At 31.9% G+C, this 15,697-nt stretch overlaps 2 protein-coding genes and 1 long non-coding RNA gene across 5 annotated transcripts; all 3 read left to right on the forward strand.

The window, feature by feature from the left end:
- On the forward strand, window positions 1–3,234 carry LOC107889415 (glycerol-3-phosphate dehydrogenase [NAD(+)] GPDHC1, cytosolic). 2 transcript variants are annotated; one of them, XM_016813822.2, is made up of 5 exons: window positions 1–1,439; window positions 1,629–1,850; window positions 2,166–2,413; window positions 2,585–2,724; window positions 2,871–3,234. In XM_016813822.2, exons 1-5 carry the CDS (start codon window positions 782–784, stop codon window positions 2,992–2,994), a joined length of 1,392 nt encoding a protein of 463 aa, XP_016669311.1. In that variant the 5' UTR covers window positions 1–781; the 3' UTR covers window positions 2,995–3,234. The 2 variants fall into 2 exon arrangements, with proteins under 2 accessions (XP_016669311.1, XP_016669312.1); XM_016813823.2 differs by having other exon boundaries at window positions 93–1,439; window positions 2,805–3,234.
- A 6,627-nt stretch (window positions 3,235–9,861) lies between these two features.
- On the forward strand, window positions 9,862–10,879 carry LOC107889414 (uncharacterized). Its single transcript, XR_001681739.2, has 2 exons — window positions 9,862–10,260; window positions 10,499–10,879. It is a non-coding gene; the product is annotated as an uncharacterized lncRNA (long non-coding RNA).
- Window positions 10,880–13,838: 2,959 nt separating this feature from the next.
- Window positions 13,839–15,618, forward strand: LOC107890318 (uncharacterized). Of its 2 annotated transcripts, XR_005901158.1 has the most exons (6): window positions 13,839–14,040; window positions 14,534–14,576; window positions 14,662–14,753; window positions 14,825–14,924; window positions 15,194–15,271; window positions 15,439–15,618. XR_005901158.1 is itself a non-coding variant. In XM_041076575.1 (5 exons), the coding sequence occupies exons 1-5, from the start codon at window positions 13,975–13,977 to the stop codon at window positions 15,495–15,497; spliced, it is 360 nt and encodes a 119-aa protein (XP_040932509.1). In that variant the 5' UTR covers window positions 13,839–13,974; the 3' UTR covers window positions 15,498–15,618. The 2 variants fall into 2 exon arrangements, 1 of the variants encoding a protein (XP_040932509.1); XM_041076575.1 differs by lacking the exon at window positions 15,194–15,271.
- The last annotated feature ends 79 nt before the right edge of the window (window positions 15,619–15,697 follow it).

The following is a 15,697-nucleotide window of genomic DNA, read 5'->3' on the forward strand; positions in this document are numbered from 1 at the left end:
CAATCACGCTCTTCTCAACTGTCACTCATCAATGCATCTCTCTCACCATTATTATTGATCACAAACCCAGCTTTCACCATTTCACTCATCTGTTTCATTTACTTTAGCATCAACATTCACACATTCTTACTTTGTGTTTGCCTTTCTTCCCTCTTAAGTAAATGCACTTTGAAATTAACCATGCTGTAGTAATTAAACGAAATCCTCTACTTTATTTGTAACTAACAACACCCAAAAAGCCAAAGGTTGGTCCATATTTCATTGACAATTATTTCTTCTTCTTTGCCCGCTTGTCTTTTTCTTTTTATTTATTATTCTATCTTTTCTGTTGAAGCTTATAGTTGGGTAGATGAACAAACTCTAGACGGAGATATCAATGTTTTGTTTTGTTTCCTATTTTTTTGATTCTATCCTTTAGCTGCCTTCAATGAACTCGAACTGTTTAGATGCATTCATTCTGATGATATTGTTTTATATTGGAACTCTGTACAAGAACAATTTCTAGAACGGGTTGGTATGAATATCTATAGGGAGTGAGAAAAAGTTAGCTCTGGTTTTGGTACAAGAATCCACCAATAAAATTTTATTCTTATTCAATCACGGAGAATTCAACATGTTTTTCCTTGTTTCAAATAAAGGCTGTTTAGTGCGGTTTTAGGAGAGCAAAAGCCATATAAAATCATTAGGTAATTTGGCAAATTTTCCATGATCCTTTTCTACCTCACAACATATATCCTACATCCTTAGAATCAGAGAATTGGGTTTTCTTTGTTGGAAAAAGATGGTAGGGAGTATAGACACATTGCACCGGAGTTTGAACTCAAATGGATCTTTTTACAACTTTAATGGTTTGGAGGAGAAACTTGATGAGCTTCGGCACCTTCTATGCAAGAGTGATGGTGATCCGTTGAGGATTGTGAGTGTGGGAGCAGGTGCTTGGGGAAGTGTGTTCGCAGCTTTGCTGCAAGATAGCTACGGGCAGTTTCGAGACAAGGTTCAAATCAGAATATGGAGGAGGCCTGCAAGAGCAGTTGATAGAGCTACCGCAGAACATCTCTTTGAAGTGATCAATTCCAGGGAAGATGTATTGAGGAGGTTGATACGACGTTGTGCCTATTTGAAGTATGTTGAGGCTAGGCTAGGCGATCGAACACTATTTGCGGATGAGATTTTGAAAGATGGGTTTTGCTTGAACATGATTGATACGCCACTTTGTCCTTTGAAAGTTGTGACTAATTTGCAGGAAGCTGTTTGGGATGCCGATATCGTGGTAAACGGCTTGCCTTCCACCGAGACACGTGATGTGTTCCAAGAGATCAGCAATTATTGGAAAGAAAGGATCACTGTGCCTATCATTATCTCTTTGTCTAAGGGTATAGAGGCTGCACTGCAACCCCTTCCTCATATCATTACCCCAACACAAATGATTAATCGAGCAAGTAAGACTTCCTCTTCAATTATTTAATATGCATTGGTGAAGCAAAGCAAAATTTTCAATTCCAGATGATATTGTTACTACTTTCACTTTCCAGACCGCACAACCGATAGTCGAGTAGGATTCTCTGTTTCTTCTCAAGTAAATCTTTTATCTGTCCTGTTTTTGAGCTTTATGCGTATGTTCCTTGCAGCTGGAGTACCTATAGAGAACATACTCTATCTTGGGGGACCAAATATTGCCTCTGAGATATACAACAAGGAATATGCTAACGCTCGAATATGTGGAGCCGAACAGTGGAGAAAACCCCTAGCAAAGTTCTTAAGACAGCCCCATTTCATTGTATGGGACAACAGTGATCTTGTCACTCATGAAGTCATGGGCGGCCTGAAGAATGTCTATGCCATCGGAGCCGGTAAGTACCCCTGTATCTTTCGGCCAACTAAGTTTGTATAATAGACCACAACTGGTGCACCAGCATATTTGCAGTGATTCTTTTACCCATCCCATTGGCTTCCTTCAAAGATTATATACTATTTGATTTCCATGGAAGTAATGGTGAACAAATTTGGTTCATGATAGGTTAGACATCGTTTATCTGCTTAAGAAAGAAACTTTGAAGAAGCTAAATCTTTAATTTATATTTAAGATGGATGCAAATAGGAAACAATCTAATCATTCGAGTTCAAAAGGTATACTTGATAATGACTTTCAAGTTTGATTTTCTCAGGAATGGTAGCAGCCCTGACCAAGGAAAGTGCTACTAGCAAATCTGTGTATTTTGCACATTGTACATCAGAAATGATATTTATTACCCATTTGTTGGCTGAAGAACCAGAGAAGCTGGCAGGCCCTTTGCTGGCTGACACTTATGTGACATTGTTAAAAGGTCGTAATGCATGGTATGGCCAAATGTTAGCCAAAGGAGAACTAAGTCGAGATATGGGTGATAGCATCAGCGGAAAAGGAATGATTCAGGTAAAAAAAAAATGCTTGTTAAACATATATCTTATTCTTCAACTGTTATTTAGTAAGTGCAATTGATGACTTTATGAGAATGTGGCAGTACTTCAGGGTTATGACTCTAAATTGCATCTATCCATTATACTAATGAAGAACAAAATTAAACAAATGGTAATTGTTTACCAGGGAGTGTCTGCAGTAGGAGCATTTTATGAACTTCTGAGTCAATCGAGCTTAAGTGTGTTGCATCCAGATGGAAACAAGCCTGTTGCCCCTGTTGAGTTGTGCCCTCTATTGAAGACGCTCTACAAAATTCTTATAACAAGGTAGCTTCATATTCCTCATACAACAACTTCAATTTTCAGCTACAAATATCAGATAACATGTCTCTTTGACCAATGTGTAGTGACATGGTTATGTATGAGGAATAAGTCCAATGCTAAGCTCGTGGTCATATATTTTGAATGTTTAGGGAGAAGACGGCTGAAGCGATTCTGCAGGCACTGAGGGATGAAACCCTGAATGATCCTCGAGAGCGCATTGAGATTGCCCAGACACATGCATTCTATAAACCTTCACTTCTAGGCCAGCCTTGACAAGTTTGATGCATACCAAGATTTCAAGTTTAAAGGGAACTAATCATATGGAACCAATTGTTTCAGAATTCAACATGGTGTGTCATTGTCATAAATATAGAGTGCTGCCTTTATCCGAAGCTCCATCCATGAAATTTGTCTCAGTGAATTTTTTTTTCTTTTTTTGACAAAGGGAGCATTTTTATGTTGTGACAACAAGAATGAAAATTTTTATAGCGAGAATCACGAGAATTTTAATTATTTCAACTCTTGAATTTAAAGTCAACAGCAACTTTATTTTTTCTTTTACCCTTTAGTTAAAAATTTTGAATATGAATTTAAAAATTGTTTTAAAATTTTAATGTCAACATGGAAATATATCTCGATTATATTCATATAAATATGTTTATATTGTTTGTTAGGTTGAGTAATTCAATTTAATAGCTTTTAGTTTTAAATGTAATTATGGAAAGTTTAAATTGGTTAAGAGAACAACGTTAAAAATTAGTTTAAAATGTCAAAATTTTGTATTAATCAATATGGGTCGGTACAAGTTGGTATTGAATGAAATAGGTTGAAATATACCGAAATAGCTTAAACCCATTAAAACCTTGACAAAAATGAAACATAAACTATTTAATATCAGTTTAAGATGGAAATGATATGTACCGATCGATACAGCCAATACCGGTACGATACCGACTACCATAATCTTATCTTATCAGTCCATATCCATGTCCATGCACCATATAGCCATCAATGCCATTCATTCCTCTTAGGCTTGTCAACTTCAACTAAATAAGACAGGCAAAATTGCCGTTCTTCTACCCAAAACAAATCTGAAAGCAGTCCTAATCTCATAAGACCCACTTGCCACTTGCTTCATTACATTCCTTGTATGTTAACTCCTTCAAGTGCCAAAATAGTCCTGCCAATATAGTATAGTTATAACATACAGTATTTTGTAGTATTTATAAACTCAATTATACATGTATGCATCAATTTCAATTCTGTCGGTCAAATTTTGATATAATAACAATATACATACATTCAATTGTACAATTGCTTTTAAAAATGAATTATAATAGAAAGATAATAATTAGTAAAGATATTAATTATATATATAAATTAAGTAATTAAAATTATTAAAATTATATTTAAAATTAAAAATTATAATATTAAATTTATATATTTGTTGATGCGTGGTTTAGAGTTTTGTGATTAAGGATGATTTGTACCGTAGTAAAGATGTCGAGAACTACCAAAAGAGACTTGGTGAGGACAAAATGTTCGGGTTCCTTTTTAGGGGGAAAGTTTTTTTATAGGCAGTGAGTTTTTAAGAAGACTATCTATAGATCCTAGTGAAAGTATCCGTACTTTATAGGATAATTGGTAGGGTTATGAGTTTTTTGTTATGACATGATTAGATGAGGGAAGCTACATAATAGGTAGCTAGTGGCAAGGTGTTACAACATGCATTGAAATGTGACGCTGTGATGGGAGAGGGTTTTGGCAAATTTTCGGCAGGATACAAATGGTTCCCTAAGTAGGTGAGCTATTGAGTCGATGAGCTCTTGAATTGGGCAAATTCCTTAGATTAGCGAGGTGCTGGAAAACCCACAGTTGAAGTAAAGGTTATAAAGGAACATTTTCAAGGCAATTGGGTATATGCTAGGGGGTTAAGTAGGTTGTTTGTTTTGGTGAATAGTCCTGAAAGAGGAGGTAAAAGTGAGCACGCCTGAAAAGGTAATCGAAAAAGCAAACTTGATAAAATGTGCCTTAGGTCTAAAAAGGCAAGTGGGGTGAGCACATTTGATACAAACCTTACACTGAAGAAAGAAACATAATGGGCGAGCGTTAGGCTTGGAGAGGCAATTAAGATACAACGGTGTAGCTAGGGGGATTGGTGGGGACCATCCTCCTGGTGGAACATCGGTATGTCTCGTGGCATAGCGAAAAAAAAAATTTCAACGATCATTAACCATGGATTTATGTACGATGAACGAATCGAGTTAAAATAAAGTCAAAGAAATACTTTTTCAATTTGATCCCCTTTCGATGTCGATATTGTTTCAGCCCGATCCCTTTGCAATGTCGATCCCAAGCCCCAACAAAATCGTCTCAGGCATTGCATAGTTCACCCAATCAAAATAAATAGCAAAAACTCTCTTTAACTTTTTAGAGAGAAAATTCAAAACAACTGCTAAACCCTCTATTTGTTTTTTGGTAACCAACACTCTCTAAGGGATTCTATTCCTTTTATTAATTTGAGCTAATAAAAAACAGAATAATTCCCTTTTATTTGTAAAGAAAACTATGGAAAGTATCAATACATTATATTCTTTCCAAAAGAACATTATCTTCCATAATTTTTATTTTGACTGAAATTATTATAACTATTTATTTTAATAATTTCGGTAAACTATATTCAGTTAATATTTTATATGAATCAAATTCATATATTAATTTTAACTATATTCTCTATTTATATACAACAAGTTTGTACATATAATATGTTCAATATTTAACTATTAAATTAAATTGATTCAATAATTAATTTAATTCATGTGACAACTAAACACAATATCAACTGTATTTTGTTCGCTTCAACCATAGGGTGCGACCCTGTAGGCTATTGTAACAATAGTAGCAATACTAGAATATTTCTAATGTTACAAGTAATGAGTAACATCTAGCAATACATCATTGCTACCCAAGTTACAAGAAGTCGTGATTCGACATAATCTTTCTATGATAAATTTTCATGTATTATATCATTTTATCCTTTATATCTAGATCTGACACAAATTATGGAATAATCACACTTGTATAGTCTAATCTCATATTTATTGATACTCTAAGTAGACTATGATAAACAAATAAATGTGATATATCATATTAACTTATTTAAGCATGACCATGCATTTCTAGTTTCACTTCATAAAGTGGCTTAAGATATTACTCCCATTATGTAGGAGGGACAAATCATATATTGATCAATCATATCCCACTACATAAATTGTGACATACCCAACATCAGTCTTTATAGTACAACATGTTACGGTAGACGTTTGGCTGTATCAAAATATACAACTCACGATGTTGGGACAATGATGATCTCAAGTTTGAAGATCATATATATAGTTATCACGACGAGTAATGTTGTGATTAGTACATAATAATCTAAGAAACATACTTGTAACAGGCCTATTTTGCCCAGCCCAACCCCAAAGTAGACAACCAAAAATATTCCAAAATAAATATTACCAGTCCAAAGTCCAAAATTCAAAGCCCAATTACAATATCAAACCCAAACCACAACCCAAAATCCCTAACCCAATTCCTATTAGCCCAATAGGCCCAAAAGACTAAACCAACTCAGAAACCCTAAGGTTTCTGAACCTTTGTAGCGCCGCACCCCCCACGTGCCTTGTCAGCACGTCCAACGCCCGAGGCTCGACTCCTCTTGTTCCTTTGTACCGAAATGGAAGCCCTCGCTCGTTGACTTTTCCCCTAACCTGCAAACAATCCAAAAGAAGAATGGAAGTAGCAACACGCAAAGGCAGACAGAAGAGAAACAAGCAAAAAGGAACTAGCAATAATATTTATTTGGCTATAAAAGCCACAAACCGATGAATGTAATTTTTTTCGAAAAAAAATACAAGAAAAGCAAACACGAGATTAATAAAAAAATTGAAAGGTGTTTTTTTTGCTCGTTTTTATTTTATTCGAAATAACTTGCATAAGTAATAAAGATCTTACCTTGGTTCTTTTCTTATCACCGTCAAGGATATCCGGTAACTCAAACGTCGTTGCAACCAATTTAGGTTCCGATAAGGTCAGAAACGCAACGAAGGCGAAGATTTTACTTCGCGATTTACCAACTTTTTTCTTTCTTTTCTTTTTAGATCTAGATTTCAAAATATATTTTTTTGTTTTAAAAAAGGAAGAAGAGGGGAAAGGGGTTGAAAAGGCCCCCCCTTTTTGCAGCTCCGGCCACCGGCCATGGCGGAGCCGCGACGGAGCTGCGATGGAGGCCCGTCAGCTTCTTGGACGAAATTTGGGTTAACCCAAAGAGAAAAGGGGAGCCCTTTTTTGTTTTTTTTTTTTTAAATTTGGTGAAAAATGATTTTTTTTAAAAAAAATTGGCCTTTTATAGAACAGCAAAACTGCGCTATTCCATTTAGCCTCCCCAGGCGCCAAAACGACGTCGTTTTGGGAAGGTCGACCCGAACCTGACCCAACAAGCCAGAATTCGCGTGTTTTTGGTAAAAATAGCGTATTTATGCGTATGACCCTTCTGCTCTTTTATAGTTTTGCAATTAAGTTTTTTTTATTTTTTTATTTTTCCCTATAATTTATTTTGACTTTCAATTTAGTCCCTCTTGATGCTATGCGTTTTGGGAGGGTGGGATATTGCTCATTTTAGTCCTTCCTTATTATTCGCGCGTCCAAATCGGTCCTTTTCTTTACATTTTTGTTTCGAATTCGCCCCGAATTTCTGTTTTAAATTCAATTTAGTCCTTTTTTAGTTATTTTACTATTTTATTATTCAAATTAATTTATTTATTATTCCTATCAACATTATTGTTATTATTACTATTATGATTTCTATTATTATTGCTATTATTATCATTAGTATTATTATTATTATTATTACTGTTATTATTATCATTATAGTATCATCATCATTATTATTGTCAAAACTAATTTTTTTGAAAAGGAGTCGATTTGGTTTTGAAAACGAAAAAATGGGAGTTGCCACCAATCCTTTTTGATGAGGTGTGATCGGGTCACCTCGAAAAGTGGTTATTTTCGATAAACGGCTTGATTTATTAAAACAACGATTTTGATCTACGAAATTCGAGAAAACGAGTTTGGAGATCAGTTACGTACGAGGAAGGATTAGCACCCTCGTAACGCCCAAAATTGATACCTAATTGATTGATTAATATCCTAATGTCGAATGTTGAAGATTTGAAAAGAATTAAAATACGATCCATTTTTATTAATGTTTGTTTTGAAAAATACTTGAGTTAAGTTGAAACGAACATCAAAGGCCTACTCATCCCGATATAACAAAATGTCACATCCCGTAAGTTAGGATGCGACATTTGAATCCTTGGGAATAAGTTTATCTTTAATTTTTATCTACAACTTTGTGTATTTTGAAATCCCAAAAGGATATTTGGCTATTTAGGTTTAACAAGAAAATCGGAACCCCGTAAGTTAAGGTACGATTTCTTGAATTACCGAAACGCGAAATATTGTCTTATTTTGAATATTTTCTTCTTCTTTTTTTAATAATAACGAGTGCAACCTTTAGTAATGTGCGTTTACTTTGTTTGGAGTAAAATAACGGTCTATATCGAATAAATATGTTGGAACTTAACACACAATGCGATTACATGAAATAAAATATAGTAATGAGCATAAAACAATAATACATCAATACAATATTATACAAGTGAATGACAATGATATGAAAATATGAATGAACGAATTATAATACACACAATGGCAAAAATCACATAACATATGTCACTTAAATACCAACATTAATAACCAAAAGAATAAAATAGATAACATAATACCGTTTAAAAATAAATAATGAGACAATTTTAAATAAATACATAAAAAAATAAGTTTAAAATAGATATTATAAAAAGCAATTTAAAGTGAATAGTATAAAACAATTTAAAATAATTAATATGTAAAACAATTTAAAATAAAATAAAGCAACTTAAAATAAATAATATATAACAATTTAAAATAACATGTTGAAAGTCTAGAATAAATAATATGTCAAAAGAAATTTAAAATAAATGACATGTAAAAAAAAACATATGAAAAGTTTAATAGAAATAATATATAAAATCTTAAAATTAATAATAATAAAAAGGTTTATAATAAATAACAAAGAGAGAATTTAAAATAGTTAACATATGAAACTGTATAACTAAATAACATATAAAAATTTAAAATAGATGATATATATATATAACTAATATAAAAAAATTTAAAATGGGTAATAGTTTGAAGTGGTTTAAAACACAAAATGTGTGAAAATTTTAAAACAAGTGATAATGGAACAATTGAATATAAGTAATATAAACAAATCTTAAAATAAATAATAATAATAAAACAGTGAATGAAGGAATGAACGACCAAATAAATTTTAAATACAAAATAAAAGCATAAATAAATAAATAAATAAATGAATGAATGTATAAATAAATGAATAAATAAAAGAAAACATAACAATAGGCATGAAATTCTATGAAAGGTTGAGATTATAGGAATAAAGGATTAAATCGAGTTTTAAAACGAAATTTGGAGCCTAAATCATAATAAAGATAAATGAATAAGTATAAAAGGGACTACACTGAGAATTAAACGAAATTTAGCAAGATAAATGGTAAAAATAAAAAGAATAAGGGACCGAAATAAAGCGCGCTGAAAGAAACAAGGACTAACAAGGAAAATTTTCTCTAAGTTTCCTGCACACCATTCAGCCTGACAACTTGAGGGACCAATTTGAAAACAAAATAAAACCAAATTGTTGAATTTAAAAGAGAAAAAAAAGGATAAGGCATGATTAAAACACGTGCAAAGGGACAAGGGTTAAACCGGAAATTATTCCCAACCCTTTATACGCAGCGTTTCAACATGGACTAAAGCGCATCAAAAATAAAATTATGAGCTAGATTTAAGAAAAAAATAAAATAAATGAAAGGGCATGATTGTAGCGTACACAAAGGCGGAGGGACCTCGTTCACAAATATCCCAATAATTGGAAACACACGGATCCTAGCGCTTATGCGGGTCGGGTCTCGGGTCATTTCATTGAAACAGCGGTATTTAAACTATTTAAACTATTTCCCAATAATTGTGAAAGCCTAAGTGAAGCGGTGTTGTTTCACAAAGGCTATTTAAACTTTTTTTTTTAATTTTCATTTCTTCTTTACTTCTAAAAAAAAAAAACGAAAGAAAAGGCCTTCAAATCCTCTCCCCCTTCTCAGTCTCCGGTCCAGGTCCGGCATGGCTCTAGTGAGCCTCAGCCATGGCTTCGCCGTGGCCTTTCGAATCCCCTCTTCTTTTTTTTAAATAGATTTAGGCTATTTTTAAAAAAAAAGGAAAACACAACAAAAAAATGAAATAATGGTTGAATAGCAAGGGGAGAAAACTCCCGTCTTCGCCGCTCCTCCGACCCTCGTCGAAACCCGAGTGGGTTTTGTGACGTTTGGGTCACCGGAGGTTCTCAACCGCGACAGAGAACGAACCACGGTAAGATTGTATTATTATTTATGCTTTTATTTTGAATAAATAAATAAATGAGGCACCTTTGAAATATTTGGTTCTGATTGTTTCTATTTTTATTCAAGAGTTCTTGTCTAAAAAAACAATACAATCTAGTCTTGGGGCTTTAGAGCTGATTTGATTTTTCTGTTTAGGCCTCTGTTTCTACTGTTTCTATTTGCTTTTTCTGCTTTTTGCTGCTTTCCTTTCTTTATTGTGTTTGCAGGTCATAGAAGGAGTTAGTGAGGGCAAATTTTGCCATTCTGGTGTAAGGTAGACAGAGGGGCTGACCCTCGGGCGACGTGCGCGCCAAGGTCGCACATGGAGGCTGCGGCGCCTAGGGTTTCCTTCGGCTGAAAGTGTCTAGGCTCTGGGCTATGTTTTGGGCTAGGGTTTTTAGTTTTGGGCCTGCAAAATTTGGGCTTTTTATTTGGGTTATTTGTTTGGGCTGATGACTTATTGTAAATGGACTTGATATTTGGACTTAATTATTTTTGGTCTATTATTATTGGTAACGGGTTGGTCCATTTTTGGCTTTTATTGCCCCGGGCTAAATTGGCCTATTCCAATTATTTTTAAGTCATTTCATTCAATGTTTCTTTATTCATATGTTTATTTGTTTATTTTCAATTTAAATTAAATTTTCACTAGAATTTTCTTTGTTATTTCATTTATTTTTCCTTTATTATTTTATTTATTTATTTCATTTTTATTTTGTTTTTGTTCTCATTATTATTTGTCTTATTATACATTTATTCATTTATGTCTTCATATACCTGCAAGTTTATGTTATTTGTTATTATTGTATTTATATTATCATCTTCGTTATTATTATTCTATTACGCATATCACTACCGTAATTCATTTCCCATCTTACCATAAAATCATGTTACATTTTATCCGATACACTAAAAATTTTGTTTTCAATAAGCAATACTCTGTGTTTTAAAATTTGAAAGGTTGTTCCCTAACTTATGGGGTTTCGACTTTCTCGATAAATCCAAATACTCGAACATTTTCAATGCATTAATTTTTAAATATTCTCGAGAATTAAAAAAAAATCGAAATCTAATTAATTTTTAAATATTCTCGAGAATTAAGAAAAAAATCGTAATCTAACTTAAGGAATATGATTTCTTTCTAAAATCAAGATAATCCAACATTTTTCAAAATTAATAAATTTTTGGCGTTTATTCTCGTTTCAAGGATTTAAGGCATCGTGTCTTAACTTATAGGACGTAATCCTTTTCCTCGGTTAACGTGAAATATATCCCTTTTTTGTAAAAATTTAATTAAACAATGTTTAACAAAAGGATCGTATTTTTTTCAAATTTTTAATCTTCGACATTAAGACACTAATTAATCAACGAGATACCAATTTTGGGCGTTACGAAGGTGCTAATCCTTCATCGTGTGTAATCGACTCCCAAACTCATCTTTCTAAATTTCATAGACTAAAATCGTTGTTTTAATAAATCAAACTGTTTATTGAGAACAACCACTTTTCGAGGTGATCCGATCAGACCTCATCAAAAATGATTGGTGGCAACTCCCGTTTTTTTTTTTGTTTTCATTTTCAAAATCAAAGTCGATCCTTTTTACAAAAAAATGGTTTCGACAATACTCATAGCAGGTCAGTTCAACATGTTTTTATCTAATACATACTCTTGTATTGATTTTGACATCCATATGTCAATGACAACACTTTGTCATCAATCAACTACACATTAGTCTCAACACATTATTATTATCTAAACCCACAATAATACTTAATTAAAAACCTTTTAAGAATAATCATATTATTCTCAGGACATTATTATTAATCAATTTATTTACACACACAAAAAGAAACTGAAATAATAATGACATGCATTATATTAACAAACTAGGTAAAAACGAGAATGTGATTACATTCATTTCATGATTGGTCTTTGGGCATATTCTAACATCTCCCCCTTTCTCCCACTAATTTTTTAATATCTTACTTGGTTTTTTATAATTTTATTAAAAAAATGCATATTTATGTGTTTGGGCCCTCAAAGTTTTCAACTTCTCACTCAACTTTTGACGTTTTATTTTGATATGTTAAAAAGTTATCGTTCAACATTAAGGGTGGTTTAGATGGGCGATTGGGTGCGGTGTGGTACGTTTAACTTACTTTTTATGTCACTACTGTTTTTACACTAACTGCAGGTAAATACATCGCCCATCCAAACTTACCCTAAATTTATTAAATAATGCATATTTTTGTATTTGCCCATCCAAACTGATTTTATTTTTTATTTTTTTATCATTTTTCCCCACATGTGATGACTTTAATTGAAAAAAATTAGAGGTCGTTAATTTTTTTTATGATTTTTATAAAATGTTACAATTTTTTATTTTTTTTACTATTTTTATAAAAAATTATAATTTTTAATAAGTTTTAATTTTTTCATATTTTATTAAAATTTAATAGATTTTCTAAAATTTATTTTTTATTATTTATTTTCTAATTTTTAATAAGAGCTATGACTTAATTTCTTTTTTGAAAAATTTTGAGGGTCTTTTTGATGTATTTTGAAAGTTCAAATACTCAATTGAGCGAAAAAAAAGCAGGGGCCTAATTAATTTTTTTGAAAAAATTTAAGGGCATTTTTATAAATTTTGAAAGTTTAAGTATCCAATTGAGTAAAAAAAAAGGGACCTAATTACTTTTTTTGAAGAAGTTTAAGAGTTTTTTTATACATTTTAAAAGTTCAAGTGCTTAATTAAGTAGAAAAAAAAAAGCTTAATTTTTAAAAAAAAATTTGAGTAGTTTTTACACTCTTAAGCGGTTTTAAAAATTAATACATTTTTATTTTAGAAAAAAACAATAGTATATTCTAACGTGGAGGCTCTATGATTAACACATCAACTCCCTGTTATTATGAAATTCCGTAAGCCATGCGTTTTTGTAATCAACATTTCTTTTATTTACTCTTTTATAATTTGGGAGTATTATATGATAACGTCATTTTCACTTTTTGAATCAAATAAATAATTCCTTTTTTGCATTTTATATATTTCATTTTTAACACATTATAATTTAACTTCTCTTTTTTAACCTTTTCTTTTTGTAATTCCATTTTTTAAAAAAATTTAACTTTATTTCATTTAATTTTATTATTAATTGTTACGAATTTTTTATTTCTTTCAGTTTAATCTTTGATTTGAAGTCTTAATTTATTTAGATTTAATACCTAAGTTCACTTTTGATTTTTATAATTAAGTCCTTATGATTTGGGTTTTAATTTCTACTATTTTCTTACTTTAATTTTTTAGAAAAGCTTATTTTATTTCATATAATTGTTATTTATTAATAATTCACATGTTTACCTTTTTTTTTTTTAACTATTCGCATGCAACATATATCATAAGAATTATAATATATAGTAATTTATTTGTATTAAATTATAAAGAAAAATGATTTCGAGAATGATATTTTAATTTTTGAACATATTATTTTTCAAAGGTTATTTAATTTTTAAATATAATTTAAAATTATTAAAAATATAATAAAACAATGCATGATACAGGTATAGAAAGAAGTGTATGTGTATACTGTATATATGCCAAAAGTTCCTCCCTTATATTGTATAAAATGTTCTTTAGGAAGCGTGGACCATCTCTTAATAGAATAGAACCACTAAATTAGGGTTTAAATCACAGTTTTAAGTTTCAATGAAGCCAACCATGGCGAGTGAAGAGCTCCTCAAACCCTTCTACCAGAGAGCTACCGAAGCCGAGGTTTTCATTTCTTTTCCTCTTTCTTTTTTTTTTCTTCTTAATCATTGTATAACCTCTTTTTTTTTTTACTTTTGCTAATAGAAATTCTATTATAGTGGGTTACTAAAGATGTTTAATTCTGCCATTGCTATCATTTTTATAATCATAAAAATTGCCTTGGCCTGATTTATCCTTTTGAAATTCATGAATAAATTATTTTCTGCTTTTTTCTGTATAGTTTTTCATTTGTGCATAAACTGGAGTTCTGGGTTAGCTATTTGTTCAGCAATGTCGATAGTCAACCCTTAAAATCACCTCACGGTTCTTACTGTTAATTAGTTTCTGAATTGTACCTTGTTGAATAATCGGAACTTTTTGAACTTGCTTTCCTTTGAGACTCCTATGAATGCTTGTGATAAAATTGTTATTTTCAGTATCAGTATATGAACATTTGGACTTTTTAATATTCCATTATGTATTCTGCTTACTGATGTGCTTGCTTTTCGTATTAAAGGAACGGCTATCCAGACTAGAAGCTCTTCTAGCGGGCAATAAAGGTAATGGCTGAGGTATTCCACTGGAAGCTAATTTATGCTTACCTAAATTAGATTCTAATTAGATTACTGAATGTTGGCAATATAGATGCTGGAAATCAGGAACTTTCCCAGTTAATAAGTGAATTACAGGCAAAGTTAGAAGATGCAATTGCTGAGACACTTTCAGAGCGAGAAAAGGTAGTTGAAACTTTGTCTAATATTTTGTGGAAAACAATAGGATTTATAGCACGATGACTTGCTACTTGTAGGCTAAGAAGCTGGCCATGGAAAATGAAAAACTCAAATATCGCATTGCCCATCTTGTCCAAGCAGTTAAGGTGGCTGATCAGAAATTAGAGTGCATGAGAGGTAAGAATTGAAATTTATTGTGCTGGATATTGAAGCTTATATGTTATGAATTGTCCTAGAACCAGAAACCATATACAAGTAATTTTGGATTAGGACAACAGAAAGTCGATTACCTGTAGATCTAGAGTAATTAGACTTCTGAGATATGTTTTTCCAAGAAAAACAGACGACTTTTGAGTTTATTGTCAGGGTTATATATCATAGCTTAGTTTAAATATATATATTGGTCTTACTTAGGCAAGTGTTATCTTCTGCACATTGTGCGACAGGAAAACATGCTTGAGTGTATTTGACCCATCAATAATACTGCTCAAATGATAGCAGTGGTGTTCTTGGACAATGAAAAGGTGCAAAATGATCAAAACAACCAGCAATGGCGTTCCATGGATGTTTATTGTCAGAATTTATTTCCTTTTTCTTCATTGCTTTAGTGGTTGTTTTGACCATCTTGAGTTCTGATGTGCCATACATTGGTCCCAGCTTGTTAATACATACATTGGTTCAATGTCAACAGGTGATGTTTCCGAAGCAACAGCACAGACATCATCAAAATTTGAGACCATGAGATTGTGAGTTTGGACCATGAGATTGTTCACATGTTTCTTGTTGAAGTGGTCTGATTATACCTGTACAATGCAAGGCATCTGTAAACACTTTCCTTTCGGATTTCTATAATCATTTGGATTGATTGGTACTTAGCATGAACAAAAGGCCATGAATGAAAATGCCCTTTACTTTGAAATAAAGGTTTTGAGAAGTCCTCAGATATGTGG

This window comes from Gossypium hirsutum, chromosome A09, assembly GCF_007990345.1.
Source record: "Gossypium hirsutum isolate 1008001.06 chromosome A09, Gossypium_hirsutum_v2.1, whole genome shotgun sequence".
Lineage (NCBI taxonomy): Eukaryota > Viridiplantae > Streptophyta > Magnoliopsida > Malvales > Malvaceae > Gossypium > Gossypium hirsutum.